The following is a 23094-nucleotide window of genomic DNA, read 5'->3' on the forward strand; positions in this document are numbered from 1 at the left end:
CTCCCATTTCTCTTAGTTAGCAGCTCAAATTAAAGGATTTTGCAGGTGTTCGGATTATGGCAGTCCGCTTTTAAAGGATTTCCTTTCGCAGTGCAATGCCTTGATCGATGCGACGATCTGAAAAAATTATGAAACAATGATCACAGACCAAAGAGATAAAAAAGATTCTGACTACAGCAGCAAAGGCGATCATCCATATAATTTTAACATAGATCTTTTTACAAAGCATTCGCCTCTCATGCGTCCCTGAAGCATTGCAAACACTGCAACAAACTGCACTAACACAAGTCGAGATGTTCGGATCTTAATGTAACTAGCATGCCGACACGAGCAAGCTTATTTCATCTATAAAAATTCACTGCTTGAGGCAAGCAGAACTCACGATCCACAGCAGTAGGGCTTTATAGCATTTCTGATCATCATGCATCGCGCACCTCGAAGACATTGCGGCTCTTGACGACGACGTCGTACATGTGCACCGAGGTGAGCCTGGAGAAGTCCCTCGGGAGCGAGATGAGGTGAACCGAGGAGCGCTGGTGGAACTGGACGAGCTCGGGGTTGCTGTGGTACCGCTCCCACCCGAGTGGCGCGAGCTTCTGCTCGAGCAACTCGTACGAGGTGATGACCTCGCCGGTGGGGACGTGCACCAAGACCTTGCGACGGCCGCTGCTTGGCTCACCCCCGGGGACCTCGACGAGGCGGACAACCCCTCTCTTGTTGAACACCCAAACACCTGACATTTTTGAAACTTGCTGTATTTCTAGTAGTGATTAGAATTAATCAATGCTAGGGGCATGAGAGGGAGGAGAGGTTATGGGTGAATGGAAGGGGGTGGAAGGGGAGTTGGGGGGGATTTTATACTGGAGACGGGGGGCGGCAGGCACACAGAAGGAGACCCGTTTGCCACTGGCTAATTAAGGTGGGGCCCGCCTAGGGTACTTATCTGGGAGAAAAAGAGAGAGACGTAGTTCAGGACCACTTTTAGGGTGCAGATGCGTCCCTCCCTCCCGTCACGAGGATGCGGGACCGGGGAGAAGCTCACTTCTGGATTTTTCTTGTCTCCCCGCACGCGCAGGGTAGACAGCTCCATGCCCGTTGCAAATTTATTTTTTTTTCCACTTTTGGATAATATAGCTGCCAATTCTAGAATACTGATATGGACCACCTTCATATGCCCACAAGGCAAAAGATAAGGATCAGAAAGCTTGCTTGATTAGCTCCAATCGAATCCTCTGATATTTAAGTGATACCGATAGTGGAGAATAGTGGAGCATTCATTTTCTATCGAGGTTCTTTTAAGCTTTTTTAATAGTGGGATCTCGCATCGTCAGTGAATCATATGCTCTAACAAATTTAGGATTGTGCTGTAATAAATTACTAATGTGGCAAAGCAACCTAGGAACATACCTCAATCGGTTAACACATAATGGAATCATTGAAACCACGTGCGCACCCAGGTGACGGTACTAGGTTGCCTCTACCACGAAGTAGTTCTGCTTTGTTCGGGTTGATCATCGAAGCCGTCAGGCTGAGTAGAGAGACTTTGATTCTGTAAGTCGGCTGCTTTTGGTTTGCTCGTCTTATCTTCTAGGTCGGCTCAAGGGGCTTGATCGAAATGCTTTGAAGAATTTTTGCGGCACTCGAGCTGCTATATGGATGATAAGTTAGACGAACATAATCGCGGTGCATCACCTTGATCATTTATTGACATAATGATACCCCCAATTTCTTGTCTGAAATGTTGCTTTGGTTTGGAGGAAGAAAGTACCGTTTTGTTAGACTCCATGCCACTTTAACAAGGGTAATAGCTCTTGGATGATGGTCCCCTGAAGGACGAGTTCTAACTCAGTCTCCTGAGGGAACGCCAACCGTCACATATAAGAAGGATGTCACATGGATCCGCTGATCTGGTCAGATGGATCGATCCAGGACGTCCAACAATATAAAAAGTGAGGGATAGCCTCTTGTGAATCCTTAACTATATGATGGTTTTGGCCGGATTTTTCTTGTCTCCCCGCACGCGCAGGGTAGACAGCTCCATGGCCGCTGCAAATTTGTTTTTTTTCCACTCTTAGATAATATAGCTGCCAATTATGGAATACTGATATGGACCACCTTCATATGCCTACAAGGCAAGAGATAAGGATCAAAAAGCTTGCTTGATTAGCTCCAATCGAATCCTCTGATGTTTAAGTAATACCGGTAGTGGAGAATAGTGGAGCATTCATTTTCTATCGAGGTTCTTTTAAGCTTTTTTAATAGTGGGATCTCACATCATCAGTGAATCATATGCTCTAACAAATTTAGGATTGTGCTGTAACAAATTGCTAATGTAGCATATCAACCTAGGAACATACCTCAGTCACTTAACACATAATGGAATCATTGAAGCCACGTGCGCACCCAGGTGACGGTATTAGGTTGCCTCTACCACGACGTAGTTCTGCTTTGTTCGGGTTGATCATCGAAGCCGTCAGGCTGAGTAGAGGGACTTTGATTCTGTAAGCCGGCTATTTTTGGTTTGCTCGTCTTATCTTCTAGGGGCTCGATCATAATGCTTTGAAGAATTTTTGCGGCACTCGAGCTGCCACATGGATGATAAGTTAGACGAACATGATCGCGTTGCATCACCTTGATCATTTATTGACATAATGATGCCCCCAATTTCTTGTCTGAAATGTTGCTTTGGTTTGGAGGAAGAAAGTAACCGTTTTGTTAGACTCCATGCCACTTTAAAAAGGGTAATAGCTCTTGGATGATGGTCCCCTCAAAGACGAGTTCTAACTCAATCTCCTGAGAGAATGCCAACCGTCATAGATAAGAAGGATGTGACACGGATCCGCTGATCTGATCAGATGGATCGATCCAGGCCGTCCAACACTATAAAAAGTGAGGGATATCCTCTTGTGAATCCTTGACTATATGATGGTTTTTGCTGAATTTTTCTTGTCTCCCCGCACGTGCAGGGTAGACATCTCCATAGCTGTTGCAAATTTGTTTTTTTTTCCACTCTTAGATAATATAGCTGCCAATCCTAGAATACTGATATGGACCACCTTCATATGCCTACAAGGCAAGAGATAAGGATCAGAAAGCTTGCTTGATTAGCTCCAATCGAATCCTCTGATGTTTAAGTGATACTGGTAGTGGAGAATAGTGGAGCATTCATTTTCTATCGAGGTTCTTTTAAGCTTTTTTAATAGTGGGATCTCGCATCATCAGTGAATCATTTGCTTTAACAAATTTAGGATTGTGTTGTAACAAATTGCTAATGTGGCATAACAACCTAGGAATATACCTCAATCGCTTAACACGTTATGGAATCATTGAAGCCACATGCGCACCCTGGTGACGGTACTAGGTTGCCTCCACCACGAAGTAGTTTTGCTTTGCTCGGGTTGATCATCGAAGCCGTTAGGCTGAGTAGAGGGACTTTGATTCTATAAGGTGGCTGCTTTTGGTTTGCTTCTCTTATCTTCTAGGTCGGCTCAAGGGGCTCGATCAAAATGTTTTGAAGAATTTTTGCGGCACTCAAGCTACCACATGGATGATAAGTTAGACGAACATGATCGCGCTGCATCACCTTGATCATTTATTGACATAATGATGCCCCCAATTTCTTGTCTGAAATGTTGCTTTGGTTTGGAGGAAGAAAGTAACCATTTTGTTAGACTCCATGCCACTTTAAAAAGGGTAATAGCTCTTGGATGATGGTCCTCCAAATGACGAGTTCTAACTCAGTCTTCTGAGGGAATGCCAACCGTCACAAATAAGAAGGATGTGACATGGATCCGCTGATCTGATCAGATGGATCGATCCAGGCCGTCCAACACTATAAAAAGTGAGGGATAGCCTCTTGTGAATCCGTCCTGGAGGGCTTTTGAACATCCTTTTTGTAGCTCTAAAAGATTTTCACAAAGCCAATTTGCCGAATCATCCTTGACTATCTCTATATGATGGTTTTGGAGCCTTTTCTCTTTCTTCTTCTCCGAGGAGGTTGATTCTTTTTGCTAATGTTCCTCTTTCAATTTTATATGCCCAGTTGCTTTTGTGAAGGGTCATGGAGAATGTGGTTGAGGTTGAGGCTGAGTTGGGATTCCTCCAAAGCAGGCCAGTGGTCGAGATGGCTCTTATGGATACTAATGTCAGTTGAAAGGTGGCTATATGGAGGCCGAGTTGAGGGCCATTGAGGATATGGTAGAGGCGTCCAAACTCTAGGCTGTTTAAATTGGAATGGAATTATAGGCAGCTAGGTAACAAGCCGTCGAGGCTCAAAGAAGGGTTCTCCAAGCAATGAAGGAGTACAAATCTTCGACTGACTTCTGGTAGGAGATCACCAAGTCATTCCTACAAGATTTCTAAGAGTGTCAGAAAGGAGAAACAAAGCTTTAATCCGACCTTATCCATCTTGCACCTAGTGGGAGCCATACTAAGAGGGGGCAAGATTCGATAGGCGAGCACGGTTAATTGGAGTGGGGAGTAGACATCCATGCAGGCCTCCTCCTTGAGCTTCTTCATGCCACCATGGAGACGCAAGACAAGGTGGAGGGTAGTCTCCTGAGCATGGTGACTTTGAGAGAGTCATCGACCTTGTGGGGCTGAAGTCGGGCTGGTCTGAACCTCTGTTTCTTGTAATGTAGTAGTCTAGTTTGGTCTTTGACTTGTCATGTAATCGAACATTGTCATTGTAACAGAATTATTTTTAGGTGTACCTTTTCTTTTGCTTGTTGTTTAGATGTTTGCATGCTCAAGGTCATCTCAAGAACGCTGAGGTAGGCTCGGTTAGGTTAAAAATATAAGTTTTTGATGTCAGCTAAATAAAGTCAGAAAATTGAGATAAGGTCCAATTCGAATAGGTTGAAATATCTGAGATCAACCGAATGCTTTGAGATGAGGCCCTGGCATCTTTAGTTGTTAGCCGAGATAAAGATAAGATCATGAGTTTATAGTAAGATGAGATAATAGCAAAATAAGCTAAGCTGAAGTAGAGACTAGCTGAGATAACCATAAGTGCTTTAGAAACATGATAATAATGCCTCTTACAGGTAGGCTGAGATATGAGCAAAATTCCATAGTGGTCATAGCATCGGCATATAGATATACATTAAAAATATTAGAGATTTTTTTGTTGGAGTAGAATATAATCCTTTTTGGGCCTTCGAATCTTTGATTAGTTGGTTTTTTCAGGTTGTCGATGCTCGAATGATTGAACCAAGAGTGCTTCCTCCCATTCGAGCTTAATTTATATTAGAACTTCTAATCGGTTGGGTTCTTGTAGTTGATGATGCTCAAATGTTCGAATCAAGCATGCTTCCTCCCATCCGAGCCTAGTTTGTATTAGGACTTTTGATCAGTTGGTTCTTTTGGTCTGTGATGCTCGAGTGATCAAATCGAGCGCGCTTCCTCCCATCTGAGCCTAGTTTGTACTAGAACTTCTTATTGGTTGAGTTCTTTTGGTTGGCATGCTCGGATGATCGAACCAAGCATGCTTTCTCCCATTCGAGCCTATTTTATACTAGGACTTCTTGAACTTTCCAGCCAATCCTGAGGTCTCTCTACTGGAGTACCTAGAGTTTAGCCCTTTGGGTTTATCTCTCTAGCCATGTTGGCTCATGGAATGGTGGTCCCAGGCACCTATAAAATGTCTCCATGGAAGTACCTAGAGTTCGACTCTCTGGGTTTAGCTCTCTAGCCATGTAGGCTCATGGAACAAAGGTCCCTGACACTTCTAGGATGTCTCCATGGGTTAGTCATGATTAGACATTTCAAAATGTTGCTTCGGAGAAGGACTAAAATATATTTTCATTGCTCATTAGTAACATAAGGTACAAAGTTCAATTTAACAATTCTTACTATGGCCAACCTCGAGAATATTAGAGCTTGATTATTTGATGGTCTCCTTATCCAATAGTCATGATCTTTCCAGGATCTGGTCTTGTTGCTTGGGCCTTTTGATCACAGGCTTAGTCCTGTCAAAGCCCCTCTATGGATGGAGATCACCCCGATGAGTGGTCTGTTGCTGTCTTTCATGTTCGGGATTCACACATTCCGCTCAACACTCTCCCACCGGTTGCTGATATAGTGGTGGAGATGTTCCCATTGAATGACGGCTTTGATCTCATCCCTCACTTGGAGGCATTTATCATATCCGTGGTCTTTGTGGAACCAGCAAAATTTGTTTGGGTCCCTCTTATTAGCAGGCGCCTTCATTTTCCAGCGTTGGCTGAGATATTCTCGATTTTGGACTTCCATCATGATCTAGGCTCTTCGAGCATCGATAGGGGTTGTACCTCTCGAACTTTCAAGGTGGGCTCCGAGGTCGCATAGCGACCCCTCCTTCTCATCTTTTCTTCCTTCTCAGCTCGTCCTTCTTCTTGCGGCCTAGGTATTTTTTTTCCATTTCTTCCTTTCACTACCTCTCTTCGACCTGCCACAACCTACTCAGCTTGGATATATTTGTCCGCCTAGGAGAGGAATTTGGCCAAATCCTTCGGGGGCCTCTTATCCAACGAAAAGCTGAAGTGCGAGGTGTTTAGCTCATTCATTGCTGCAGCCACCGTGATGGATTGATCTAGCTCTCACACTTCCAAGGTTCTAGTGTTGAGCTAGTTAATATAGCTTTGAATGGCTTATCCTCCTTCTGCTTGATGGCAACAAATCAGTGGAGGTCCCCTTCTACTTTTTGATACTAAGGAAGTGGCCGATGAACTGGTGGCTAAGTTGATCAAAAGAGCTGATCGAGCTCGACCGAAGGCTTGAAAACTATATTTGACCATCTTTTTTGAGAATGGTCAAGAAAGCTTAGCACATCACATCATCATTGACTCCTAGAAGCAACATAAGAGCTCCAAAGCTTCTTAGATAGTCCACCAAGTCTGTAGTGCCATCGTAATGCTCGAAATGTAGCATCTTGAATCTTTTCAGAGGAGGCTCTTTCAAGATCTTCTTAGTGAAGGGAAGATCACTGATCGCCTCTAGATCATCTTTTGCTTCAGCCCTTTACTCTCATAAGGCTTTGATCTATTGGTGCATCTTCTCAATCTTGTTGTGGAGGTCAGCCTCTGACCTGTAGTTTCTTCGGACCAATGTGAAGAAGAGTCACTAGAGCTGGGACTTGTACCAGAGGAAACATAATCACACCCTCGGCCTTGCCTAGGACATTTAGGATGACGATGGCTGCTATCATGAGGGTATCTTGGTGGTTTAGCTGGTTAGGAGGGGGTTACTAGTCTGTCGTTGCAAGTCTTGCATTGCTGTTCTTAGGGCTTGTACTTGTTGGGCAAGTAGGTCAAATCATTCGACATCGATAGCTCCTACAGCTGGCCAAGAAGACTAAGATCTTGAGGGGTTGCACGAGGAACTACCAAGGGATGGCCAGATGGATGCTCAACGATCGCTACTCCTGAGCCTCATGGCCTATCTTTCTCTTTTCCAAAACACGATTTCTTCTACTGTGAAGTAGTTCTGCTTAGCTTAGATTGGTCATTGAGGTTGCCAAACTGAGTTGAGGGATTTCGGCTCTACAGGTTGATTGCTGCTGGTCTACTTATCCCAGCTTCTAGATTGGCTAAGGGGCCCCGACTAGAATGTCTTGAAGAATTTTGTGGGCGCTTGGATCGCCATATGGATGATGAGTCGGACAAATTTAGTTCACATCACCCAAATCATTTATTGCCATAATAGATAATATTTATTTTAAATTTATATCTATGGCCTTTTAAAAAATAACTAGTGAGTTTTTATTATAAAGTTGAAAATAAGATAACATATGCTTCATCTACTTCTATGATTGATCCGATGCTTAGTGTCAATCAGTTTTAAAATGCACGAGCACCTCCCCCTCTCGTTGTGGTGTCAAGGTAATCAGAAGAATCTCGCTCGTAATTTTCTCCTCGCTACACGCACTAGCCAGAAAACTACACCAAATGGTTGTTCAGGTTGTCCAAATATATTCTGAAATTGAGTACATGCGAGAGAGAATATATTATCAAGATAATTATATACAAAGGAGAACTAGCTGAGATAGATGCATGTACGATAAGATAAAGTTTAGTGCAACTACATATCAATTATCTCTTTAGAATTCAAAAAATGGTCTTTGTGTGAAGAGCACCTGATTATTTGCGTTACCATCGTATCTAAAACTTGGGCTCTTAGATGGATACGCCCAATGTACATAAGCACCATAATTAGTAAGGCAAAAAGGATCGATAGGCTCTGATACCGTGTTAAAATCGTATTTAAAAATCTGGATGTTTAGTTGGATGGGCTCAAGAGTATATAAGCACCATAAAAATCTTTAACTAATAAGATATGGGACTATTATTCCTCAACACATGATTGTAGGTGATCAGCGCGGTGACCAGCATGTGGTGTGCTTTTAGAGACCGTTTAGATGCCCAGTTTTGCTATTCAAGCAATACATGGTGGTAGTAAAAAATAAAGAAAGTTCTATCTAGACAACAAAAATTTGGTCTGTATTATGTATAATAAAGAGGATTCTAGAACCCAGTGTTGCGAATAAAAGCACTCACCCTTCGATCGTACTATTCCCTTTCCTGGATTCAAACTGCGGAAAGACGAATCGAGAAGAAGAAGTAGTAGAGAATAAAATCAAACAATTACAAAAACAATAATTTTACGTGGTTCACCCCAATATGGGTTACGTCCACGGAGGCCACACACACAAATTCAATATATTCAGCAAGGGTTACAATGATCTCTCTTCCCCATTGGAGATTGCATGCCTAGGGCTTACAAGAGAGATAGGACTCCAAAAGAAACTCTCTACAGCCGCTCTCATCCTCCTAGGGTTCACAAAAGATCCTATTTATAGGTTTTCAACATATAAGAAAATTTTCCTACGAAACCCTAAGTCAAAAAGCCCATCTTGTCACCGTTTCAATCAATCCCGTGATCAGGAGTCGACTCTTCACTTTCAGGGGTCGACTCCTGATAAGTTCGAGTCGACTCGGACATCCTTGGGTCGACTCCAAGTATCAACACCGAAACTGGCATGCTCTGTCTTCCTGAGAGAGTCGACTCCTTCAACCTAGAGTCGACTCGAGCAGACCTCGAGTCGACTCCTGCAAATGCTGGAGTCGACTCCTGCAAGCGACCCTAAAAGAATAGCTCTCTGTTTCTTCACCGTGGCAGATGCGAGTCGACCCTCGCATCCCCGGGGTCGACTCAAGCTTCACATGAGTCAACTCCTAGATGCTAGGGGTCGACTCCATTCAGCTGGCGCAGACTTTTTCAAGCAAACTTGAGCTGAATTCAATTTGCAGTCATTTCGAGTTTCGAGGCATATTTTCTCAACAATCTTCCACTTGCCGAGAGAAAGCCTGAAGCAACCTTAACCCCATCAGCAACATGATCTCCAATCATCCTCTATGTGTGCGAACCTCTATCTTCACTTCTAGTTGTGAAGGCCAACAGAAGATGCACAGATGTGCAACTTCTCAAGAGAAACCACCTTTGTCAACATATCTACTGGGTTGTCCATTGTATGTATCTTCTCTAGCCGGAAAAGATCTTCTTCGAGGAGTGACCGAATAAAGTGATATCTGATATCAATGTGTTTGGTCCTTAAGTAAAAAAGCAGCATTCTTTGCCAAATGTATAGCACTCTAGCTGTCGCTATACAACTTCGCATCGCCTTGCTCCATGCCAAGCTCTTTCATCAAACCTTGTAACCAAACCATTTCCTTTCTTGCTTCAGTAAGAGCAACGTATTCGGCCTCGGTCGTAGACAACGCTACAATCTTCTGTAGTTTCGAAACCTATAAAACTGCAGCACTTTCCAGCGTGAACACATACCTGGTAGTACTCTTTCTGCCATCAATATCTTCAGCCATGTCAGAATCCACGAAACCATGTAGGCAAACATCAGAACCACCATAGCATAGTCCTAAGTCTCTGGTTCCTTTCAGATAACGCAATATCCACTTCACAACTCTCCAATGATCCTAGCCTGGATCACTCATGTATTTGCTCACCACTCCCACTGCATGGGCAATATTCGGTCTCGTGCAAACCATGGAATACATAAGGCTTCTGACCACTGATGAGTAGGGTATATACTTCATCTCATCTCGATCATCCTGCGTAGTCGGACACTCCTGCTTAGATAACTTGAAGCGTGCGCCCAGCGGAGTACTCACAGCTTTAGCCCCGTCCATATTGAACCGCTTCAGCACCTTATCGATGTACTCTGCTTGAGACAACTTCAACGTTTTAAGCTTCCTGTCCCTGCTGATATGCATCCCAAGGACTTTCTTGGCTTCACCCAAATCCTTCATTGAAAACTCCTGGGATAATTGCTCCTTCAGTTTCACAATCTCTTCCATGTTGGCACTTGCTACCAACATATCATCTACATACAGAAGTAGAATGATATATGAGCTCTTCAATCCCTTAAAGTAGCAGCAATGATCACCATTACACCTCTGAAAATTATTCTTCAACATAAACTGATCAAACATTAAGTACCACTGACGAGGCGCTTGTTTTAATCCGTACAGACTTTTCTGAAGTCGACACACCCAATCTTTCTTCTCCTTCACTGCATATCCTTCTGGCTGCTTCATTTAGATTTTCTCTTCAAGATCGCCATGTAAAAATGCAGTCTTGATGTCAAGCTGCTCAAGATGTAAGTCTTTGGCTACCACTATACTCAACACCATCCGGATAGTAGACATCTTCATAGCTGGAGAAAAGATCTCGTCAAAATCAATGCCCTCCTTCTACTGAAAACCCTTGACAACAAGTCTCGCTTTGAACCTCTCAGAACCATCTGGTTCAAACTTTAGTTTGCATACCCACTTGTTGTGCAAAGCTCTCTTCCACTTCGGAAGTGGAACCAAATCCCACGTCCTGTTGGATGATAGAGAATCCATTTCATCATCCATGGCAAGCTTCCACTTGTCACTGGCTTCGACCTGCAAAGCCTCCTTGTAGCTTTCTGGCTCACCACCATCCGTAAGCAACAAGTTGTGCAGGGAATCAGCATACCTAGATGGAGTTTTTCTGTTTCTTTTATCCTTGTGCAAAGCAATCGGGATATCAGTTGGCGGTTCTTCTTCTTGCTGTGCTTCTTCCACTGGCTCAGCAACTGCTTCATCGTCTCGAGACATTGTTTCATCATCTAGCTCTGCATATTCCGATTTTACAGCTTTGATGCCTTGGCCCATCTGTTGCTGCAGGTCCTTGTACAGAACCTCTTCATTGAATACAACATTCCTGCTCCTGATGACTTTTCGATCTATCGCATCCCAGAGTCGGTATCCAAAATCATCACCACCGTAACCAATGAATGTGCACTTCTTTGACTTTGCATCCAGCTTGGTTCGATTGTCTGCAGTATCGAGCACGTAAGAGATGCAACCAAAAGTACGCAAGTGAGATAGTTTTACCTCTTTCCCAGTCCATGCTTCCTCTGACAGTCCAAGCTCCAATGCAACTGAAGGTCCTCTGTTGATCAGATACACTGTTGTACTAATCGCTTCCGCCCAAAAAATCTTCGGCAACCCCGCATGAAGCCTCATGCACCGTCCCGCTCGTTGATGGTGCGGTTCATGCGTTCTGCAACGCCTTTTTGTTGTGGCGTTCCTGGAACCATCTTTAGTCTTCGAATTTCAGCTGAGGCACAATAAGCCTCAAACTCATCACTGCAGTATTCGCCCCATTGTCAGACTTGAGACACTTTAATCTCTGACCTGTCTTATTCTCCACTAGAGCCTTCCACCTCTTGAACTTCTCAAATACATCGGATTTGTGCTTCAAGAAGTAGACCCATAACTTTCGGGTAGCGTCGTCGATGAACGTGACATAGTACCTAGCTCCTCCATGAGAAGCCACTTGAGTTGGTCCCCATACGTCAGTATGTACGAGTTCCAACTTAGAATTTTTCTTGGTACTACCTTCTTTTGAAAAACTGACCTTCTTCTGCTTTGACAGTACACAATCTTCACAGAATTCTAAATCCATAGATTTCAGGTCTCCCAATTTTTCTTTGGACATCACCTTCATCCCTTTCTGACTCATGTGGCTGAGTCTCATGTGCCATGTCCTTGCATCAACAGTCGGATTTGCAGCACTGATGGTGGAATCAGTATCAGCTGTCATGTATAGTGTTCGTGACCTTGCACCTCGAGCAATCACTAAGGCTCCCTTAGTGATCTTCCAAGCATCATCATTGAAGGCGGTCACAAATCCCAAATCCGACAACTGACTTACCGAAATCAGATTTCGAGCTAGTTTGGGTACATGCTGCACATCTTTCAGAGTTAAAATCATTCCACTTGATGTCTTTATCTGAGCATCTCCCTTTCCTACAATGTTGCAACTATTTTCATCACCAAGATACACCTTGCCGTGATCATCTGCAACATAGTTTGAGATGATTGTCTTATTTCCAATATGTTGCCCAGATAGAAAACCCAAGAGGGGGGGTGAATTGGGTTTTAAAATAATTTAGCTATTTAAAACGTTGTGAATGACTAATTAAAACTATTGCAAGTTGTTTAATTAATTACTATGTGCTGTGAGTGATATGAGAGGAAGAAGAAGAGAGACAATCAATCACAAACACCAAGTTTTATAGTGGTTCGGAGCTAACCCTTGCTCCTACGTCCACTCCCCAAGTCTCACTTGGAAATTCACTATAACCCCCTTGGATTACAGCCGGTTGTTTTCCAAGCTCACAACCAAACTTGTTGTTTTACGAGCTCACAACGAACTCGGTCGGTTTTTCCAGGCTCACCGACTAGAACCACCCCGATTGTTTTCCCGGGATCACAATCGAACCCTTACACACGTTGGTTTTACACTCGGCTCACCAACCAACCTCAATACCCTTGATTCAATCCCCCGATTGAACCAAGCAGATACAAGTTGTAAATAAAATAGACAAACAGAAAACTAAGCTTCTCAAAAGCAGATGGAAAACAATATAATCTGAAAAGAGTTTAGAAGCCCTCAAACGCTTTTAAGTTGGAGAAGAGGAATGGCTTCTTAAACTTCGGGTCTCCTCTTGAATGTGTAGTCGACTTGAATGCAGGAGGAGGATTCTTTAATTGCTGGGAAGATGTAGGTGGATGCAGTTAATGCAGCTCTTCCCTCTTTTTTCATTGAAGAACAGGTTGCAGAGATTGAATGCTTGAATACTTGGAGTGGAATGGTTGTTCTCTACTTTGCTACAGTCTTCTGTGGCTATTTAAACCAACCCCCACGGAAACTAGCCGTTAGACACCTTTTTCTGCCCGTTCTGCACACTCTGCACAGCCTGACAATGTGTCCGTTGGTGGGTTGGAGTCGACTCGTGCGATCAGGAGTCGACTCGTCTGTAGCGGGAGTCGACTCATACTTTTCCGGAGTTGACTCGGCAACTGTTCCAGATTTGAATTAAAGTTGCCTTCGCGACTGGGAGTCGACTCGTCTTGACCCAGAGTCGACTCGCCAACTTCTGGAGCTGACTTGGCTTTTTCGGAGTCGGCTCATCCCATGGAGTCCGTGGATTTATTTTTGAATTTGGTCCACTCGAGTCGACTCGTCAATCCTGGGAGTCGACTCGGCGCTCAAAGCCCGAACTCCCTATCTTCTGTCTTTTTGGCTCGTCCAGTCTTGGAGTCGACTCGAACTTCCTCGGAGTCGACTCGGCTCTCAGTTTCCGAAACTTGGTCTTCTGCCTTTTTGATGTGAAGCTGCCTTGGAGTCGACTCTAGCTGTCTGAGAGTCGACTCGAATCTCAGAGGCAGTAACTTGGTCTTCTGTCTTCTTTGTGGTCGCGGAGTCTCGGAGTCGACTCGCGTATTGCGGGAGTCGACTCGAATCTCAGAGTCCGAAAAATGCTTTCTGTCTTTTTCCTTGTGTTCCTCTGAGAGTCGACTCTCACTTTCTTTGGAGTCGACTTGCCAACCATCGGAGTCGACTCGCGTTCCACTGGAGTCGACTCGAATCTCAGACCCGAAAACTGCTCTCTGACTTTTCTGCCTGTGACTCCTTGGAGTCGACTCATACTTCTCCGGAGTCGACTCGGTAAACATTGGAGTCGACTCGCGCACTTCGGGAGTCGACTCGCTGACAGGTTTTGAATTGAAGCTTTCTGTTCGTCTGTCTGTTCTCAGTCGGAGTCGACTCGTACCGATCCGGAGTCGACTCGAGCCCGTGCCAGTGAACTTGATACGCTTGGAGTCGACTCGTGATACTCTGGAGTCGACTCGAGTCTCAGACTTTGGTTCAAGCTGACTTCTTAACTTATCCAAAATACTATGAACCAAGTCTAGAGACACTTAGAGAAGATTTTCACTGAAAACACTTAATTGAATTCATTAGTAAACAAGAAATATACTCAAATGCTTTGAGCTCATCAAAATCAAATAGGGTTTTAATCAATCACTCCACAATCTCCCCCTTTTTAATGATGACAAAACATTGAGTATATGTAAAGTGAATTGCACAATAAACAATGAAATAAAATCCATAAATCAATTCAAATGTCTGGTAATTCAATTTATCCAAGCTTGAAAGGAGTGAAACAGTAAATTTCGGAGTTAAAGCTCCCCCTTTCATTTGGAATTATATAAGCCTTCATATTATGCAATCAATTGTTTGGCTTATATATCTTTAATGATTTAGCTTTGTTAAAATTTCAGATTCTCCCCCTCAACATATGCATTCTACTTTGTTTTGATTCTTTGAATTTTCTTTTAATGCTTTGAAGTTTTTGAACTGAAATTTTGGTTTTTAGAGGGAAAATCTGTCAATTTGTTCTTGAGTAGGATTCAGCTAATCTCCGAATATCCCTTGAATAGATTCTGGAGATTACTCCATTAGGAGCCCCAAAAGAGAGATAATGAGCCTCGAGGTACCGAATCCACTTAGAACAAATTTGTGTGTTTTAAGAGTTTATCTTTTTATTGATTTCCATTGATTTCTTTTACATATTTTATGCATATTTCTCCCCCTTTTACATATTTTATACATATTTCTCCCCCTTTTTGTCATCATATCAAAAAGGAGGTAATCAGAACACACAATCAAACATAGATCAAAAGGCACAGTATTGAAGAAAAATGCGGCTACTCATTGTATTAATTTGTATGTAAGTACATTTCAGAATACAATAAGTAAAGCAAAACAATACATGTCAAAACAAAACACAAAAAGTAGCTATGGTCTCCTCGAGGATGTAGCTCCTCCTCTCGAGGATGTGGCTCCTCCTCTCGAGGATGTGTCTCCTCGAGGCATGCGCTCCACGAGTGATTGGACCGCATTGGTGACGTTCTCGAGCTGGCGAATGATGGCCTGGATGGCCCTGCTCTGTGTCGTATCCAGCTCGAGCACCGACTTCTGCAGTCCGTCCAGCTTGTCGATGAGTACATTCGACAAGCGCTCGGCCCCCGCGGTAGTGGTGGACATGTCACGGCCGATGTCATCCCGCATCTGTCGAGTGGTGCTCGTGACCTCACCCATGCTATGGAACTGGGCCTGCATCAAGGTCCTCATGTTGTATATCTCTTGCCGCACCTCAGCCGTCATGTCAGTCACGGCTGTCAGGGAAGGAACCAACGCGGAAGATGTGGGCGCAGGAGAGGGAGTAGGCATCGAACCTCGGAGCTCCCGAAGCAACTCATCCCTCAGATCTCGGACTATCTCCTGCCGCAGCTTCCGGAGCTGCTCAGGATCAATGCGGACCTCCATGGGTGGTGGAGCCGAGGAGGAGGGTCCGGCGGAAGTGGTAGGAGCAGAAGTGGGTGGAAAGTCTGGTACGTCAGGAAAGTCAGAATCGGGCTCAGGACTGGGGGAAGGTCTGGTGGTCTGTGTGGTGATGGATGACTTCCTAACCCAAATTCTCTCTCTCTTCCGAAATCCCATCCTGTGTAGGGTCCCTGCACGCGTGCGATCAGTCCATCGCAATGCGCGAAAGGGTTCCCCCTCAGGGATAGGAATCTCGTACTCCCTAAATAATAATGTGAAGACCATGCCGTAGGGTAGGGTGAGCCTAGGTCTGTCTAGTGGCTTACACATGTATCGATATATGAGTTTGGGGAAGTTGATTGGGGTGTCATGAAGCATATAGAACATGAGAGCTAGGTCTCTCTCAGATACAAAGTCAAATCTCCCGGTCTTAGGAAAGATGGACCTAGACAATATACTCAAGAGGATCCGCATCTCAATCGGTAGTGAGCTAGCGGATACCTCGTCTATGGGTGACTGGGGTGGATGCCCTAGAACGGCCGTAAGGGCCTCAACCCTGTCCTCAGGGTGTGTGGGAGCCACCCCTACTAGTGGAAGGTGGAGGATGTGGGCAATAAGATCCTCCGTAACGAACAGAGGGACACCGGCTACTGTGCCCTCGATACCCCCATCTCCCCGATGGACGGTACCGTAGAACTCTCTAATGAGCCCTGGATATGTGGGGAGATCTAAGGTGAGGAAGTACTCTAAGCCCTGGGCCCTGAGTCTATCACCTATAGTGAACCCTTTCCGGGAGAGATAGTCGAAGTCGACATATCTTCCGGTGGTGACGGCCTTCCCGGCTAATGGCCTCGCGGGAACCGCCCTAGGCGGGGAACGAGCCAGAGGTTGTGGCCTCGCGGGATCGTGCCGAGCCTTGGAGCGCCGCTCGGGACCGGCCTCGGGTCGGGACCTCTTTCGGACTACGGTCTTACGCGGCATAATGACCTAAAATGGGAGGAAAATCTAATGAACGGTGAAGAACCGACGGGAAAGTCTTGGGGACGACCGGGGACGACCTAGAAAGGGAGGAAAACCCTAGGGGACGGTGAAGGGTCGACGGAAAAAGCCTTGGGGATGACCTAGGAGTCGGCTCTAGGGCTTGTGAACAGTGGCGGCTTGAGAAAGAAGTGTTTTCGAAACGACAAAGTTAGGGTTAAAAAGTCGGATTCCGACTGCGAGTCGACTCCACTGAGTCGCGAGTCGACTCGACCTCGAGTCGACTCCAGAATATGCGCGAGTCGACTCTCCTTATGCGCCTGTAGACCTCGAGTCGACTCCCGACTATATGTGAGTCGACTCCCCCTCAGCTGCCATCTCTGCGAGTCGACTCCCGCAAATGCGCGAGTCGACTCTCCCTCAGGATCCGACTCTGAAACTTACTCGAGTCGTCTCTAACTTTGGCACGCACCTAAAAATCATGCTACATTCATGCCAAATGAGGGAAAAACACTAAAGTATGATCTGATTTGATGATCAGTGAAAAGAAACTCTATTTTAACCACAATCTAATCATCAAAATCAATGAATCTAGTGGAAACTACCACTAGGATGGATCAATCACTCCTAATCCCCTCCTAAGCACACTAAACCTCTCTTCACTTAGGGGTTTTGTAAAAATATCTGCTAATTGATCATCAGTACAAACAAATTGGAGTGTCATATCACCATTCAATACATGATCTCTTATGAAGTGATGTCTTATCTCAATGTGTTTAGTTCTTGAATACTAAATTGGATTTTTAGTTAGATTAATGGCACTTGTATTATCACAATTAATGAAAATTTTATCTTGTTTAATGCCATAATCTTCTAGTTGTTGTTTAATCCACAAGATTTGAGCACAACAACTCCCGGCTGCAACATATTCAGCTTCAGCAGTAGACAATGCAACCGAGTTGTGTTTCTTGCTAAACCATGAGATAAGGTTTTCTCCTAGAAATTGACAAGACCCGCTGGTACTTTTTCTATCAAGCTTACATCCAGCGAAGTCTGAATCTGTGTATCCTATTAAGTTTAGGCTAGATTCTTTAGAGTACCATAATCCTATATTCTTAGTTCCTATTAAGTATTTAAAAATTCTCTTAACTGCTAGATGTGATTCTTTAGGATTAGCCTGATATCTAGCACACATGCAAACGCTAAACATAATATCAGGTCTACTTACAGTAAGATACAATAAGGATCCTATCATACCTCTATACAGTTTCTGATCTACAGATTTACCTGATTCATCTTGGTCTAATTTGCATGATGAGCTCATGGGGGTGCTGATTGACTTGTTTTCCTCCATATCAAACTTCTTGAGCATCTCCTTGATATATTTGGCTTGATTGATGAAGATGCCTCCTTCAGACTGTTTGATTTGAAGCCCGAGGAAGTAGTTCAGCTCTCCCATCATGCTCATCTCAAATTCACTCTGCATTAAATCAGCAAATTCTTCGCAGAGGCGATTGTTAGTAGCACCGAAAATGATATCATCAACATAAATCTGTACTAATAACATATCTTTGTTTTGCTTTTTCAGAAACAGTGTTGTATCTACATTTCCCCTAGAGAATTTATGTTCTAATAGGAATTTGCTAAGCCTCTCATACCATGCTCTAGGTGCTTGTTTTAAACCATAAAGTGCTTTGTTCAGTTTATATATATGATTAGGGTATTGATGATTTTCAAAACCAGGAGGTTGTTCTACATATACCTCCTCATTAATATACCCATTTAAAAATACACTTTTTACATCCATTTGAAATAGTTTGAAGTCCTTAGAGCATGCATACGCTAATAATAATCTAATGACCTCAAGTCTAGCTACTGGAGCAAAGGTTTCATCAAAATCTATACCTTCTTCTTGATTATAACCCTTTGCTACTAGTCTAGCCTTATTCCTTATAACAATTCCATTTTCATCAAGTTTATTTTTATAAATCCATTTAGTACCTATAATTGGATATTCAGAAGGTCTCTCTACTAGATTCCATACCTTATTTCTAGTAAATTGGTTTAATTCTTCTTGCATTGCATTTATCCAATTTACATCATTTTCGGCTTCTTCTCTATGTTTGGGCTCAAAGTGTGAGACAAAAGCTAGATGGTTATTTAAATTTCTAAGGGATGCTCTAGTCCTAACCGGTTGAGATGGATCATCTAGAATTAGTTCCTTAGGATGCCCGTGAGCATACCTCCAAGCTTTAGTTAGCCCATGATCCACAATAGCCTCTTGGCTTGATGATGCTCCTTCACTCAACTTTTGATTATCATCTTGTAATGCCATTTCATCTATCTTTTCTTCAAGAATTTCAACATCATCATCAAAATTAACTTTCTTACTAGAGGAAAAATCACTAGAGTCATCAAATACAACATGTATAGATTCTTCTATAACTAACGTTCTTTTATTAAAGACTCTATAGGCTTTACTAGTTGTAGAGTAACCTAAGAATATTCCCTCATCAGATTTAGAGTCAAATTTACCTAGATTATCTTTTCCATTATTATGAACAAAACACCTACATCCAAAAACATGAAAGTAATTGACTTTTGGTTTTCTGTTTTTCCAAAGTTCATAAGGTGTTTTCTTTATGATGGGTCTCAATAGAACTCTATTTAATATATGACAAGAGGTATTAATGGCTTCTCCCCAAAAGTACTTAGGGAGGTTACTTTCACATAACATAGTTCTAGCCATTTCCTCTAGAGTTCTATTTTTCCTCTCCACAACTCCATTTTGTTGTGGTGTCCTAGGTGCAGAAAAATTATGGGTTATCCCCTTTTTACTACAAAACTCATCAAATGACAGATTTTCGAATTCGGTACCATGGTCACTTCTAATAGCTATTACAAAGGTATCTCTAGCATTGGTTACTTCTTTATGGAATTTCTTAAAAACAGAAAATGCTTGATCCTTATGTGCTAGGAACATGACCCATGTGTACCTAGAATAATCATCTACAATAACTAGACCATATTTATTTCCACCTAGGCTTGTTGTTCTAGTTGGTCCGAATAGGTCCATGTGTAATAATTCTAGAGGCCTAGAGGTAGAGACACATTTTATGGATTTAAATGAGTTCCTAGATTGTTTGCCAAATTGACATGCTTCACATATTTTGTTCTTTTCAAATTTTAATTTTGGCAAACTTATCACGGAATCTCTTTTAACTAGTTTAGTTATTGTGTCCATGCTTGCATGACCTAACTTGCGGTGCCATAACCAACTAGCATCATTATCTTTAGTTTCATTAACAACTAAACATTGGTTATGTTTTGCAAGATCTTCAAGGTCTACAACATATACATTTCCACGTCTAATTCCTTTAAAAACTAAACTATTGTCATTAGGGTTTGTTATAATGCATAGTGATGGTTTAAACATAACATCATACCCTTTATCACATAGTTGACTAATGCTTAATAAGTTATGCTTTAGACCATCAACATATCTAACATTATCAATAAAAGTAGAAGGGGTGATTTGAACTTTACCAATACCAATGATGTGACCTTGGTTGTTGTCTCCAAAAGTCACAGCACCTCCCTTCTTAGCTTCAAGGGTGAAAAATTGATCCTTGTCACCCGTCATGTGCCTTGAGCAGCCACTATCCAAATACCAGCAGTTTTTGTTGACCTTGGCTGCAAGACACTCCTACACAAGCAGATTATATAATTTTAGGTACCCAAGTTTTCTTGGGTCCTTCATGGTTTGTCATGTTGGTTCCTTTTGGAACCCATACCCTTTTAATTTTTCTTTTTGTTTTTCCTTTCCTAAAATTACACACATTTGCTTTATGACCTATAGTTCCACAACAAAAGCAGGTTATTTTCTTAGTTTTACTTTCCCCAGCTTTAACAAAGAAGTTACTAAGAAGTTTTTGTTTATTTCTTGATTTATACCCTAAACCCGCTTTATTAAATACTGCTCGTTGACTATTGAGTATCATATTTAACTTTTCAGAACTACATGTAAATTTTTCAACCAAAGGTTTGTATTTGTTAAGTTCTTTGGTTAGTGTTTGATTTTCTGCCTTTAGATCATTTAGTTCTTTTGTGAGATCCTTGTTTAAGATTTGTTTATGGTTTTTAAGTTCTGAAAGTTCCTTAGTTAGTTTTTCATTATCCTTAGTTAAGGTATTAGTCTTTTGAGTTAAAAGTTGGTTGCTTGTCTTAAGGTCTATATTTTCTTTGGTGATTAAATCCTTATCCTTAACTAATGAATCATACTTACGGATATAAGTTTGGTTAGTTACTTTTAATTCTCTGTTTTTAACATTTATAGCCTTATATTTAATCATTAGTTCATTAAAAGCATCATAAAGCTCATCAAAAGTAAAATCTAAAGGCGATTCGAGCGTTACCTCATTTCCATTGGCCATGAAGCAGAAATTGGCCTTTTCCTCTTGTTCCTCATCCGATGAAGAGGATGATGAGTCTGAGTCGGATAGTGTCGTGACAAGAGCCTTCTTCTTCTTGTACTTGCTCCTCTTCTTCAGTAAAGGGCACTCAGCTCTTATGTGACCCGACTTCTTGCATTCGTAACACCCAATCCCCTCATTTTTCCTTTCCTTACCTTTGTCCTTGCGGTAGGAATTTGAGGGGCCTCTCCTTTGATGATAGGACTTCTTGTGGTTGATGAATTTTCTGAATTTGCGCACAAGAAGTGCCTCACCATCATCTTCCTCATGTTCTTCTTCTTTACTGCTGCTACTGCAAGATAAGTCCTTGTTAGATGAAGTAGATTTTAGAGCTATTACCTTTTTCTTATGGGAGGACTCTTCCTCGTTGTGTTGTTTCATGGTTAGCTCGTGCGTCATTAGGGATCCAAGAAGCTCCTCAAGTGGTAACTTGTTCAAGTCCTTGGCTTCTTGGATTGCCGTCACTTTAGCTTCCCATGACCTTGGTAGACACCGAAGGATTTTCCTGACAAGCTCACTGTTAGTATAGTTCTTGCCAAGGCTTTTTAGGCCATTGACAATATCAGTAAACCTAGTGAACATGCATGTGATTGTTTCATTAGAATCCATTTTAAATAGTTCATATTTATGAACCAAAATATTTATTTTGGATTCTTTGACTTGATTCGTGCCCTCATGGGTCACTTCAAGTCTGTCCCAAATCTCTTTTGCAGAATTGCAAGTTGAGACCCTATTGAATTCATTTCTATCTAAGGCACAATAAAGCACATTCATAGCTTTAGAATTTAGTTGTGCCTTTCTCATGTCATGTTCATCCCAATCCTTTTCTAGTTTGGGGTACCGTGACACCTTCTACATATATGGATGGGATGTATGGGCCATTTACTATAATGGTCCACATCTCATAGTCTTGGGCTTGGATGAATATTCTCATCCTAGCCTTCCAATATGAGTAGTCGGATCCATTAAAGAATGGGGGTCTTTGGGTGGACTGACCCTCAATGTGAGAAGATCCAAATGGAGTTGTCATTTCGATCTTTTACTCTTGGGTGGAAGAGTTTAGGCAGTAACTTGGTCTTCTGTCTTCTTTGTGGTCGCGGAGTCTCGGAGTCGACTCGCGTATTGCGGGAGTCGACTCGAATCTCATAGTCCGAAAAATGCTTTCTGTCTTTTTCCTTGTGTTCCTCTGAGAGTCGACTCTCACTTTCTTTGGAGTCGACTTGCCAACCATCGGAGTCGACTCGCGTTCCACTGGAGTCGACTCGAATCTCAGACCCGAAAACTGCTCTCTGACTTTTCTGCCTGTGACTCCTTGGAGTCGACTCATACTTCTCCGGAGTCGACTCGGTAAACATTGGAGTCGACTCGCGCACTTCGGAAGTCGACTCGCTGACAGGTTTTGAATTGAAGCTTTCTGTTCGTCTGTCTGTTCTCAGTCGGAGTCGACTCGTACCGATCCGGAGTCGACTCGAGCCCGTGCCAGTGAACTTGATACGCTTGGAGTCGACTCGTGATACTCTGGAGTCGACTCGAGTCTCAGACTTTGATTCAAGCTGACTTCTTAACTTATCCAAAATACTATGAACCAAGTCTAGAGACACTTAGAGAAGATTTTCACTGAAAACACTTAATTGAATTCATTAGTAAACAAGAAATATACTCAAATGCTTTGAGCTCATCAAATCAAATAGGGTTTTAATCAATCACTCCACACATAGCATGGAACGAGACACCTGAGTCGACTATCCACGACTCCGGATGAACATCACAGAAAAGTATCAGGGCATCGTCTTCACTTGCAGTTTCGGCTAGATTAGCACTTACTTTAGTGTCAGAACCACCGTTGTTCTTGGGCACTTTGCAGCCTTTTCTCAGGTGACCCTTTTGCCCACAATTTCAGCACTTTTCAAGAGATCTAGACTTGTTTTTAGACTTGGATGGTCCA

The 23094-nt window shown here is 42.8% G+C and overlaps 1 protein-coding gene across 1 annotated transcript; it reads right to left on the reverse strand.

Annotated features, from left to right (window-relative positions):
- Window positions 1-236: 236 nt before the first annotated feature.
- On the reverse strand, window positions 237-802 carry LOC120106288 (flowering-promoting factor 1-like protein 3). Its single transcript, XM_039119269.1, has one exon. The coding sequence runs from the start codon at window positions 738-740 to the stop codon at window positions 420-422; it is 321 nt and encodes a 106-aa protein (XP_038975197.1). The 5' UTR covers window positions 741-802; the 3' UTR covers window positions 237-419.
- Between the last annotated feature and the right edge of the window lie 22292 nt (window positions 803-23094).

This window comes from Phoenix dactylifera, unplaced genomic scaffold (genome assembly GCF_009389715.1).
Source record: "Phoenix dactylifera cultivar Barhee BC4 unplaced genomic scaffold, palm_55x_up_171113_PBpolish2nd_filt_p 000519F, whole genome shotgun sequence".
Taxonomy (NCBI): Eukaryota; Viridiplantae; Streptophyta; class Magnoliopsida; order Arecales; family Arecaceae; genus Phoenix; species Phoenix dactylifera.

Coding starts and splice junctions, on each gene's coding strand:
- LOC120106288 (XM_039119269.1), bottom strand. CDS start 740: ATGTCAGGTGTTTGGGTGTTCAACAAGAGAGGGGTTGTCCGCCTCGTC.